The 13,343-nt window shown below is 41.1% G+C and overlaps 1 protein-coding gene across 3 annotated transcripts in view; it reads right to left on the bottom strand.

Annotated features, from left to right (window-relative positions):
- EPG5 (ectopic P-granules 5 autophagy tethering factor) overlaps nucleotides 1–13,343 on the bottom strand; it is a 105,521-nt gene that overhangs the window by 25,309 nt on the left and 66,869 nt on the right. For all 3 annotated transcript variants that reach the window (XM_059140863.1, XM_059140864.1, XM_059140865.1), the window contains 7 exons: nucleotides 11,633–11,775; nucleotides 9,279–9,435; nucleotides 6,516–6,710; nucleotides 5,053–5,266; nucleotides 2,868–3,016; nucleotides 2,114–2,315; nucleotides 1,265–1,337 (listed from right to left, as the gene is read on the bottom strand). In XM_059140863.1, the coding sequence (XP_058996846.1) occupies nucleotides 1,265–1,337; nucleotides 2,114–2,315; nucleotides 2,868–3,016; nucleotides 5,053–5,266; nucleotides 6,516–6,710; nucleotides 9,279–9,435; nucleotides 11,633–11,775 (1,133 nt within the window). The remainder of the gene's footprint in view (nucleotides 1–1,264; nucleotides 1,338–2,113; nucleotides 2,316–2,867; nucleotides 3,017–5,052; nucleotides 5,267–6,515; nucleotides 6,711–9,278; nucleotides 9,436–11,632; nucleotides 11,776–13,343) is intronic.

The raw sequence follows: 13,343 nt of genomic DNA, 5'->3' as shown, positions 1-13,343 counted from the left end.
GACCACTTGAACTGCTGTGAATTGTAGCTCATAATATCAACCACACAATTTTATTTAATTTCCTTCTAAACCTTTATTCCAAAGCAATTAAGTTCCAGAAGGGTGTTGTCTATATAGATTAACACCCTTCTATACCCAATTTACACACTTGTGTATCTCGGTTACATTTCAAATGCCTCAGGCATGTGCCGCTAAGTTGCCTCAACAATTCTGTCTACCTAAAACATGGAAAAAAAGAAAAAAAAAATCCATGTAACAGAAAGATGGCCACAAATGGACAGGAGATAACCAAAGAAAAAAACTCTTAATATGATCATTTTAGTTTCTGAATTGGGTCCAGAAACCTCAATAGCAAAAGAAATCCTATTAATTCTTCCTGAAAATAAACAGCACATTCTGCCTTACTGCCAGCAGTCTGGGAGCCAGTGTGGAATCCTAAAGCTTGCAGATTAAGGATAGTCCGCTAGCAAAAACAAAGATCCAGAAACTTTTCTATTTTCCTCAACGAGCTCTTGGAGCAACATGGGTTAATACAAAGATCTTGACAGAGACGTCAGGTGCCCTGAGCTCTGTTCCCGGTTCTGGCCCTCAACCACTGGTGGAACTAAGAACAAGCCACTCATATTTTCTGAGTCTCAGCAACAGATTGATATTTGTGAGAACACCTTAAATACTGTGATATCTAGCACTGCTGTAATTTTAACAATCTCCTGACAAGTTCACCTAGCTTTCTTTGCATGCTTTTAGGGGAAAGAAGACTAAGAAGGTAACTCCCCACATGCAAATAGTTCTCCACCTCTCTTTTAAATCCTCATAACATCATGTTTTCATTTAATCGCTGAGCTCATGTGAAAGGGGCTCATTCCTCCCAGTAATTCAAAAGCCGATTTAGTCCCAAAAAATAAATAACTGAGGTACTGGATAAAATTCAGTTAGTCTCATATTTTACAGTAGTATATTATCAAAATCTAATTCAGGAGATTAACATCTGTTTTTCTGAAATTAAGCACCAAAATTTATTCAACATCTTTTTGTAGAAAACTGGAAATGAGTATCTATTTTGCTTCCAAGGTAACAGATCTGATCAACCAGACTAATAATTCCAGAAGCAGAAAATGTCTTAAGTTTCCTTTTAAGGAAGCATTTTCTAAATTTAATATGGCCCTACATAAAAAAATGAAATCCATGAATGCATCCCTTTTGCCAAATACCATCAGAACTTTAACTCTGTAAATTTAAAAGGAATATCTGAAAAATGATTTACCTTTCATTGTCCTCTAAAACCAAGATCCACGGCTTAAAAAGCTGGATGATAACTGAATGTAGGGACTGCAGCACTAAAAAGAAAGCAAAATTTTTAGAGACAGGAAACAAGCTCATCCTTCATCAATATCATTAATAATGCTAAAAAGCATCTACTTATGATCTGTATACTCACAGACCTATATTGATAAACAACACATTTCATGTAACTAAGTAAGCTTGTGTTTTCATTTGCTGCAATGGAATTTCTTGAAGATTTTTTTTTTTTTAAGATTATTTATTTATTTATTTACTTGACAGACAGAGAGAGAGACAGCTAGAGAGGGAACAAAAGCAGGGGAAGCAGGAGAGGGAGAAGCAGGCTCCCCGCTGAGCAGGGTGCCCAATGCGGGGCTCGATCCCAGGACCCCAGAATCATGACCAGAGCCGAAGGCAGATGCCTAACTGACTGAGCCACCCAGGTGCCCCTCGAAGAATTTTTACTACAACACAGTGTCATGGATAATCTTACACCGTACATTTTTTTAAAAGATAAATGTTTAAATATTCAGAACCCTTTTCCCAATGAGAACAACAGGAAGAAAGAGCCAGAAACTGAAACCTATCTCCGTGTTCCATGCCCTATGAAGGAGGGGCAGAGACAAGCTGCAGCAAGCACACAGTGTGCGAGTGAACACAGGTATGACACTTAGAAGGGGTCACACCTACGCTATATATTTCCTATTTCTTCTTCATGACACTCAAATATCTAGTTTTATTGCTAAGATTTAAATCTCTTTATGTGTCTAATCAAGTCTCTTATAATGGAAGGTCAGAGCACCTTGCTCCGTGGGGCATAAAGACATATTACCTGTTTTGCTGCTGGCAGATGGGTCCTGAGCCAGGCGGGCCATTTCGCAGTCAAGAAGCCGTTTTACAAGATAGCCCAACAGCGTCTTCATATCAGCCATGTAAGGACTCCATTTTGAGAACAAACCAAAGCTTTTAAAGTCCAGGGTGGATAACCGAAGCTTATAAAAAAAATCTGAAAGCCACTGTATAGTCTCTGTTACCTGGAAGAGAATGACAGGTCAAAGAGTCCTTACTGAAGGTCTACTTTCAGCAGAGTACTAGACTATGATGGAGGGCTCGGACTTTGTAACAGAGCTGTGAAGTTGTTTGCATAGGAAAAGTAAATCAGCAGATTTCAAACTCTTTCTAGAGCAGAGGAACCATTCTTCCCAATACACTGTCAGGTGGACCACATAATGTGGATGAAACCAAGGGCTCTGTGGGACGCTGCATGAAAACCTGACCGAAGGAGCCAGGGGCATGGGGCTAAGTATCGGGTGGGTAAGCTGAGGAGGACAGGTACACCCAGAGGGTGGGTCTGGGCTGCTCTTGAACGGATGAGCAAGACAGGCTCTGAGGGGTGAGAGAAAGGCAAGGGGTGCATGGGAGGAAGCAAGCGACTGACAAAAACACAGGGCTCTTAAAGATAATGCACGGAACTGCAGCTTTTTAGATAAAAATTGCGAATGTGTTCCAACTGTTTAAAAAACAGAGATCAAAGGAAACAGAAAAGGAATGCAGAGATATAAACTACAGACACCAATGCTACACACCTGCTTGTCAGACAAGAGAACATCCTGAGAGCTTTGAAGCACCGAGCTCTCTGCAGAGGCTGCCCCCTGCTGGCAGTTTGGGGCACAGCAGCCCAGGGCTCTCAGAGTGGCTTTCCAACACTCAGGGCTCAGCAGCTGCTCCGCAGAGCCTTTTGGGGCAGGGACAGAAGACAGTAGGTTAGCATCCTTCACAAACTAATTTTTTCAACTTGAATCAAATAACATGTGTACTTTACAAAGGAATGAAAATTAAATAAAAATCCAAAACAAATTCACAAAGACCTAGGGTGAAGAGACTGCAGTCAAGAGAACCTATGAAAAGGACTGTCCACCTGGACACTTGACCTTCCTGGTTCCTAGTAACCGTGCTGGGAGTGAGCACAGCCAGAGTCATCTGGGCTGGAATCCAGGGGGATGAGTGGGAATCCCACCTACTAGCCCCTGACTGCGGGCCAGTCAAGGTACCTTTCCTGGCTGAAGCTGTGAAAGAAACAGCAGTAACAGGACAAGGGAGACTGGACTGCAGAATTCAAGTGCAGAGTCTAGGCTCTCTTCTCATGCCTGCCCCTGAAACTCCACTCACACGAGGGGCAAAACCTAGAGCAACACAGAGCCAGCGTGCTAAGCAGACACTACCGCCAGCCCTCTGCTCCTGGTCAATCACACATCCCAGAGGCCTCCACTAATACCTTCTCCAGCCCTTTCCACCCAGAGCTCGCATGATCACACAGGATAACAGAGGCTGGAAGGACGAGATCTGAGGGGAGACTGGATGAGGCAGCTGCAGTCTGCCGAGTGGGAGACGTCTAAGAACAGTGAAGAGTCTGTGCTGAAGGGCTACTGCGGTCCAGCTCTCACAGAGGACACAGCCCTGGAATCACGTTATAGGTAGGGGAGTCGTGCACGCCTAGAACACTGAAGCGAAGCCGAGAAAACAAGAGGCTAGTTCATGAAGAATGAAGAGAAGAGACAAGCAAAGGGACAGAGCCCCAAGAACACCAACATGGCGGCCAGGGAAGGAAGGGAAACCAGGAGGCTAGAGGTCATGGAATCAGCCAGTGATTGTACTGTTATTCGTAAGCCTTTAACTGAATTACTTTCCTGGTAAGTATAAATTTGCTGTTAAACGCAAGTCAGTGGCTGCTATACACACTGCTTACAATCTCTTAAAAAAGGCTTCAGGGAAAAAAACCATGATATATACCTGATCAAGTTCTGAAGATTTAAGAGCAAAAATTAGTTATGTCAGCATGCATCAGAATTGTACAAATACATCTCCCGACCACACTCTCCACCCACCCTGCAACTTGCCTCCACAAAAACAATGAAAGCCTGAAGTGCTCTGAAAACGAAAGCACCCATTTCAGTATTCTTCAGGTAGTTCAATATATAAAATCATTAACTTATTCACTAAATGGTTTCTATTGAGTAACACAAAAACATGGCATAAAGCAAAACTTAGTTTTCCATTACATCTATAAACTGTACCAAGTTCACATAAAAAAAAGTAAATGCTATGGCATTCTTCAAATTTCAATAAAATTCTTGCCTAGTGAAATTCCCAAAACAAAAAAGCTAACAACCTTTCACTCCTCTTCTAATCTCCAGTACCCCAGTGGAAAATTGCAGGGCAAGGGGGGAAAATAAATAGCGGGATATAGAAAATTGAACACTGCTCTTTCCCTTGGTGAATATAAATACAGGCTACTATTACATACAGATAAAGTACACTTGCAAAAAAAAAAAAAAAAGGAGTCAAAAAATTAAGGGGGAGGAAAAAATAAACTTTATCCACTATTTGGATTTACAGAGAAACCACCTGGCACAGCAAACATACTGCAAAGGAGCAATTTCCTTCTCTTACCAAATCTGTAGCTGACAGAGTAAGCAGGCCCACTCCTACCTACCCCAGCCCAGCTCAGGACAGCTGCAAAGTCAAGGGAAAGAGGTGGGTGCATGACTGTGGACCAGGGACCATCTGAACATTTAGGACAATAACTGACCTCTTCTACAGACAGCAGCACCCTTTCGGGCACTGTTCGTCAAGAACTTTAGGTAAAAATGAGTGATTCTAAATTTCCACATACCTGTCTTATTTTTACATTTTTGGATGACAACCGTAGAATGGTAAATGTCATATTAAATATTCACTGCAATCTAATCAGTACAATTAAAAGATACTTACTTTGCATCAGCAGCCTGAGAATGTCACTGTACTGGTCAGGGAACTGGTAGAGAAGAAGGTAAGTCCAGTGCTTACAGAAAAGATTAAATGGCATCAAAATATCTTCATCTGGTTCAAGGCCCCAGGCAGTAAGTGCCAAATGAATGGACTCCAGAAGCCTGGTACGATCAGACAGAGGAGGTTTAGTGGCGTTTAACCATTGCTTAAGATCGAACTAAAAAGAAAAAGAAACAAGAAGCAATTTTACTGACACCGGAAAATTAACCAAAGTAGAGAAAACTATGTGCAAATTTAGTTTAAGAGTCAAACATCACCTAACATTTAGCTTTGTATAAAGACTGAAACTAGGGGCACCTGGGTGGCTCGGTGGGTTAAGCCTCTGCCTTCAGCTCAGGTCATGATTTCAGGGTCCTGGGATCAAGCCCCACATTGGGCTCTCCGCTCAGCAGAGAGACTGCTTCCCTGCCCCCTCTCTGCCTACTTGTGATCTCTGTCTGTCAAATAAATAAATAAAATCGCTTAAAAAAAAAAAAAAAAGACTGAAACTAAAAGGTATATACAAGTACTTAAAGGAGTCTACGCAGGCCAATAATTACAGGTGTCAGTAAGCTGCCACCTCCACGGACCCTCTGGGATTTCAGGGGCAGAGTATTCTCAGCTCCGCATGCTTTTTTGCAATGTAAGAATGTTTGGTTAAGTTTTCCCTGCAAGGCAAGAATCAGAACTCTGTAGTCCTGACCCATTGGTCACAGGGGCAGAAATAAGCAGCCACTTTATGGGTCTGTCTCCATCTGATACAATCACATTTCTGAGTCTGCGGCAGTAATCCATCTCAGTTAATAAAACTTCAGGGTGTTATCGATCACCTCCCAGAATTTCCAACTATAAAATAAAATCTTCTCCCCACTACCGACTGAGAGCAGTCTCTGGGCCCTAAAAAACGCCTAGGTTTTATGATTTATAGATGTCAGAGAAAAACAATTGAAGGCACAATCACTAAGGCTCTGCAATTCTCAAGCGGTTAAGTAAATTCATTGCCTGGGCCTGGGTTAGTATTTTACTTGGAATGAGGACAAAGGCAATTTGCTTCTATCTGGCTTATTCCAAATATGAGAGACTTTGATATATGACATCTCATTTATCAAACACATTTCCAGCATAAATTCAGGATATATTCAAAAGAAGGATGCACTAAATTACTGTTATGAATATTTCAAGGCTGTACTGTTTCTAAAGAGGGCTTGAGAGCGAAGTCCTTTTTCCACCATGTGGAGTGAGACTGCCCTATACAACACAGCCACTGCCCCCACAAGATGGGGATGAGGCTGCTTGAAGATGATACAAAATGTGGAAAAGGTCTACCAGGAAAAGGAACTCCAAGGAGACCCTTCATTTCTACGGAGTGGGAAATAACACTAGAGCCTACATTTCCATGGTAGCATCAGGACGGAATCACAACTCACCTTGGTCAGCAGCATGAAAATCATATCACTGTTGTCCTCACTTAGAAACTTCACCACTTTCTCATAGAGCTGAATGAACTCTGTGGGCGCAGCGTTGGGAGTGAAGAAAGGAGACAGCAGAGAGCACAGCCTTCTGTTCTTCAGAATGGTCTCCAGTACTTTCCTGCATTCTGACCTAGTGCCACTGATAAACACCTTGAAAGAAATAGAAAGGGAAAATGTCATCAGATTCTGCACTGCTGCCCCCCTCCAAATTTTTATTTAAGCAACCAAGCTTTAAGGGCTAATATAAAAGGCAAACAGAACTTTTTCTAAATGAAAATGTGAAACAATCAAAAAAATCTAAAATCAACACAGATAACCTAACACTTCCAGTGATGCTGATATTAAAAACTCTGGATTATCCGTGAACTTGATTTGGATAAGCCACAGAGAATTTTTAAAAGATTAAAATATTAGGATAAGATTAGGATAATTTGAATCCAGAAATTTGCAAGTACCTACCATGATTACTAAGCATCCCAAGTGACTCTGCATTTTGTCAAGAAAACAAAACCTCTATGTTACAGGTTTTACTGAGACGTGCTTTTAATACTTTTAAAAAGCTAACTTTAATAATTAAAGCTAACTTTAATAATCAAGATAACTTCACCTTGTTTTAACTTGGTTCTACTATTCTAAGTACTGGATATAAGTTTTTAAATAATTTCAGGGTCAAGTATACTGGGTGTGGTACATAAACAATGAATTTTGGAACATGAAAATAAAAATAAAATTAAGATGTTTAAAAAAAGGTTTTGATAAGCTGGATCATAGGCAGAAATAATAAAAAGCAAGACAGAGATCTGAATATATAAAAATTTTAACCTCCATAAGGCAAAAAGGACGATAAAATTAAAGGAAAATGACAAAGTAGAAAAACCAATTCAGAACACATTGCAGATACTAGAATGATAGAGAAGCTCTTTCAAAGCAATCAAAAACAGAAATTCTACAACATAAAATATGCAAAGGACAATAACCAGAAAATCACAAAAAATAATTAAATGGCCAATACACATATGGAAAATCATGCAAGTGAACAAGTGCTTAAAAAAAATGTAACTTAAAATAATAACAAAGTTCACTTCCCCTATTAGATTAGAAAGACTTAAAAAGAATAATCCTTCCTCACACTGGTTACGGTTTGGAGAACACTAAATTCAAACCCTATTGTGACAGTGGCGACAGGTAAAAACTTCCTAGGAGGGCACTGTCACAATCTGCATCAAACACTAGTCTCTTTGACATAGCGACCATACTTCTAGGAAATCATCCTAGAAAAAACAGTCCCAACAGTTCACAGAGATATGTAAGAATATTTATCTCAGACGGGGCACCTGGGTGGCTCAGTGGGTTAAAGCCTCTGCCATTGGCTCAGGTCATGATCCCACGGTTCTGGGATCGAGCCCAACATCCATCGGGCTCTCTGCTCAGCAAGGAGCCTGCTTCCCTTCCTCTCTCTCTGACTGCCTCTCTGCCTGCTTGTGATCTCTGACAAATAAATAAATAAAATATTTTTTTAAAAAAAGAATATTTCTCTCATGCTCACTGCAGCAAAACAGACTACCTGAATAGCCAGCCAGAGGGCTCGGGCTCAACATATCACAATGTATGGGTACCAGGGAACACCATGTATTAAACACCATGAGATCAGTCTGTATTTATTAACATACAATAGTATCTAAAAGCTGTGCTTGAATGAAAAACAGGTTACAAAACAGCAGTTGCCCATTTCTGGGTATATATGTCTAACTCCATCTATTTAGTTATATGCAGGAATGTGGTACCATTTCTACACAGGTACATCACATACACTAACATGCAGACATATACAAGACAAACTATAATAGAATGTTAGTTAGGTAACAGGTATCTTCAGGAGGTTAGAATTCTGAGAAATTTTTCTTCTTTATAGTTTTTATACTGTCTGCATATCTTATGATAAGCACACATCAATTTTAAAGTCAGGAAGAAAACTTTAAAAGTCCATCTTAATATCTGCTCTGCATCACCTCCTTATAAGTATCCAGTAAGTACTCATTCCATTGCAACTTGGTGAGAGTACCTGGTTACTGTTTACACATTTTCCATCAAGTGGCTTTCCTTTCCTCAAGGACATATTTCATAAATATGCATGGATACATTGCTCTCGCCTTTTTAAATATCCATGTATTTAACAGTAAGTCAAATAAGTAAACAAATAAACGGGGACTGAGAACAGCAACCAGGAGGCAGCAAGGGGGGAGGTGGAGCGAACACAGACTGCTGTGGCAGAAGACCTGGGATCCAGGCTCAGCCCGAGCACTGACCCGCTATATTCTTTACACAAGTCATTTCATCTACTAGAGACCAGTTTTCTCATCTCTAAAATGAGAATGGCATCGATCAGATAGTCACTGTGAGGATGGACTAGAGAGCGTTTTATAAACAATAAAGAGATTCATCATGTTATGGTTAACAACTCCAAAAGTGTATGAAAGTCTGATGTCTCCCCAGAGACTTTCCAATATGAATAACTTTGTATCTCTTGTTTGAGAAGCAAAAAATCTATACCAACAATTTTAATCACATCTTGAGAAGTTAACAGTTTAAAGGGCTTCTGACTTACGAAAGAGTCCGACTCCGTGAGGTAAGCCTGAAGTCAACCGTGACTGTAACCAATGAGGCCGCTACAGGAACACAATGTACGTGAATATGGCTAAAAACACACAGAGACCTTACCTGGCCCAAGATCTCAATGCATGATGTAAAGAACTGCCTTGTGGGAGGATGACGCTGAGTTTCATCACTGACATAATCCACAACCGTAAAGAAGAGGCTAATGCCAACCTTCTGCACCCCGGGGGTAGGCTGCAACTTGTAGGCATTCACTAAGGCCCTACAGGAAAATGTGAGACATTGGTCTACAGGAGGACAATCCAGACTCACAAGTGTTTCTCTGGTACCCTACGTTTCTCGGCCAATATTCTCTCTCTCTCTCTTTTTTTTTTTTTTTAAGATTTTATTTATTTGACAGACAGAGATCACAAGCAGGCAGAGAGGCAGGCAGAGAGAGGAAGGGAAGCAGGCTCCCCCGCCAAGCAGAGAGCCCGATGTGGGGCTCGATCCCAGGACCCTGAGATCATGACCTGAGCCAAAGGCAGAGGCTTAACCCGCTGAGCCACCCAGGCGCCCCTCGGGCAATATTCTTAAAGAGTCCTTCAGAGCTCCATACAAATGTCACTTTAAAAATATTCCATGAGGGGAACACCTGGGTGGCTCAGTCAGTTAAATGTCTGCCTTCAGCTCAGGTCATGATCTCAGGGTCCTGGGGACTGAGTCCCATCGGGTTCCTTGCTAAGCAGGGAGCCTGCTTCTCCCTCTGCCTGCTGTTCCCCCTGCTTGTGCTCTTTCTCTGATAAATAAAGAAATAAAATCTTAAAAAAAAATGATTCCATAGGGTGGGGCGCCTGGGTGGCTTAGTCACTTAAGCATCTGCCTTCAGCTCAGGTCATGATCTGGGGGTCCTGGAATGGACCCTGCTCAGCAAGGAGCCTGCTTCTCCTTCTGCCCCTCCCCCCACTCATGAGCACACACACTCTCTCTCTCTCAAATAAATAAATAAAATCTTTAAAATATTCCACAGGGTATCTTCCAACTTGGCCCAACACTTACTTTTTAAAAATTTTTTACTTTTTATTAACATATAATGTATTATTAGCCCCAGTGGTAGAGGTCTGTGAATCACCAGGTTTACACACTTCATAGCACTCACCGTAGCATATACCCTCCCCAACGTCCATAACCCAATCAACACTTATTTTTAATATACAGAAATGATTTTATGTCCTCCTGGAGGAGTGGGGATCAGCCGTATTTTTTTTTTTTTATTTAAGATTTTATTTATTTATTTGACAGAGACAGAGAGCACAAGCAAGGGGAGCAGCAGAGGGAGAGGGAGAGCAGACTCTCCACCGGGCAGGGAGCCCCATGTGGGACTCGACCTCAGGACGCCAGAACCATGACCTGAACCAAATGCAGAGGCTTAACCATCTGAGCCATCCAGGTGCCCCAGGGATCAGCTGTATTAACATTCTTACCCTTATCAAAATTATCCTTTTATATTTTATATGTAATTCATATAAATTATTCTTTCATTTTGTATATTCCTTACATAATAAATTAATATATTATTTTTTCACTCTGTATATTCCTTACATAATACATATTTTTAAAAACAAGAATCCTGATTTCTCTAAATTTTAAAATCCAAAACACTGAAAAAGATTTCTGTATAGAGTTAAGACCCTAGAATAAGGATACCTCTTCTAAGTCTCATACTCTTTTGAGCTCCTTTGCTAGTAAAACAAACTCCTTGTTCGCCTCATCTCCTTCTTCACAGGTCCCCCAATCCAACCTACAAAAGGGACTCAATGCTCTCCTCTGTACCACCACCCCAGTCTTCTGGGGGATTAGTTGCTGGTTCTAGAACGTGCAGTTACCTTAAAGTCAAAGGCAGAGTCAACCCCTCTCCCAAGTCATGCCCTGGTGGCTTTAAGAAGAGGACATTGAATGTAAGCCAGAGGCTCCAAGAGAAAAACCATAATAGCTAAATGCAAGAGAACAACTACACCTGAGAGCCCCATTTCCCCTGAGCAAATCCACTTCAAACTGTGCTCGGTAACTGGAGTTGACAACGATGACTTTCTGGGTAAATGTAACTTTAATCTAAAACTTAACTCCATGTCTGAATTTCAATATGCTGTCATCTCATAATTCAGGGGTCAGTAAACTTATTGCATGGAGCACCAGACGGTAAATATTTTTATGTTTTATGGGCCATCAATTTTCACAACTATTCAATTCTGCCATCACAGCATAAAGCCATATACATGAAGTAAATAAATAGGCATGGTTGTGTTCCAATAAAACTTTATTTATAAATTGAGGTGGCAGGCCAGATTTGGTCCAACAGCCACTGTTTGCTGATCCCTGTACTAATTTAATTAGTAGGTGCCTGGGGGTATGGTAGTGGGTAGGATTACTATCAATAATAACAAAACAGAATTTTAAATAATAATGCCTTCAAAACTTACGTAATCAAGTTTTCTGCATGGACTGCAGCTTCCACAACGTGAAGTGACGGTGGTTTAGCAGCTTCGGCTTGCAACTGCTTCACTTCTTTTCGCAAAACATGAAGATGCTGGCTTATTGCTTCATTCTTATGCATACCTTCAAACTAAGAAAAATTTAAATGGTCAACAGACTTTTTGGTTCCTATTATGTTTCTAGAACAAATACTACAAATATACTGAGTATTTGATGAAGAATTTACAACTAATATAACTCAAAATTCTCAGATGAATGAAACATGGGTCAGGGGAAAAAACCAAAAATGTCAAAAAACTATTTAAGGGGTGCCTGGGTGGGCTCAGTGGGTTAAAGCCTCTGCCTTCGGTTCGGGTCATGATGGCAGTGTCCTGGGATTGAGCCCCACATCAGGCTCTCTGCTTGGCAGGGAGCCGGCTTCCCCCTCTCTCTCTCTGCCTGCCTCTCTGCCTACTTGTGATCTCTGTCTGTCAAATAAATAAATAAAATCTTTAAAAAAAAAAAAAGAAAAACTATTTAAGAACCTCAGTTTTTCATGAAGAATCAAACCTGACTCAGTTTATCACTGATTCAGTCTTTTGTAGGATATGTTCTCTGTCACTTATGTTTGGACTCCCCAGCTCTCAACAAAAACAGACTTATGTCTTCAACCGCTGAGGTTTCCCTTGAAGCACAAGACACCCCTCCTCTGTCAAGCACCTTCCCCAGAGCCTTGACTCCTCTCCGTTCTCCCCACCCAACATCACACACAGTTCAACTCAAAACACTAAAGCTGCACATCTCATGTGCAGACCATAACACAGATGTTGTTGATAAAAACACTTGCCATTCTGAAAGAAAAAAAGCACATACAATTGTATTTATTTATTTTTTAAAATTTTATGCATTTGACAGAGAGAGAGAGAGAAAGCAAAAGCAGGCAGAGCGAGAGGGAGAAGTAGGCTCTCCGCTGAGCAGAGAGCCGGACCTAGGGCTTGATCCCAGAGTCCAGGGATCATGACCTGAGCCGAAGGCAGCTGCTTAAATGACTGAGCCACCCAGGCATCGCAAGATATACAATTATAAAACAAACAACAAAATAAGATAAAATACAGGAAGTGCACACATCAGCTGGATGCCTACAAAAGAGTAGTTGACTGATTCAGTGATCCCTGAAAGCTCATCTCTAATAAAATTTTTACTCGTTCTCAGTAAAGATGTGACAAAGGAGAATTTACTGAGCTTAAAACAAAAAACAAAAAACCCCTACCCAAATCTATTTCAATTTAAAACATTAGTCTTTATTTAAGATTACATCTTTCCTATTTGAGGGGATTGCTAATATCCCTTTACTCTAATTAACTGATGGTGACCTATGTGATAACTGCTTTGTTCATACATTCTAATGTCCTTTACTGGATATGAATAGATGCACACAAAGATAGAACTAAGGTGGCAACTGTGGAGGACTGGAGGACAAAGAGACAGCAAAGAGAAGCCCAGCCTGGGAGGGGGGTCAGAGATGGACAGCACACAGCAGTCTGTCCAGGGAACAGGGGGGCCCATCCTGGGGGAGTCCTTTGAAGCAGGCTAGGGAATCTGGACTTATCCTGCAGGCACAGCAGAGAATGCTGAAGAGATGAGAACATTCAGAAGGCAGGAATGTTACACCCTGCATTCTCCTCACATGGGCTTCCCCAGTAGTGAGCAACACGGCTG

This window comes from Mustela lutreola, chromosome 11 (assembly GCF_030435805.1).
Source record: "Mustela lutreola isolate mMusLut2 chromosome 11, mMusLut2.pri, whole genome shotgun sequence".
Taxonomy (NCBI): domain Eukaryota; kingdom Metazoa; phylum Chordata; class Mammalia; order Carnivora; family Mustelidae; genus Mustela; species Mustela lutreola.
This window is presented reverse-complemented; position numbering and strand designations above follow the sequence as displayed.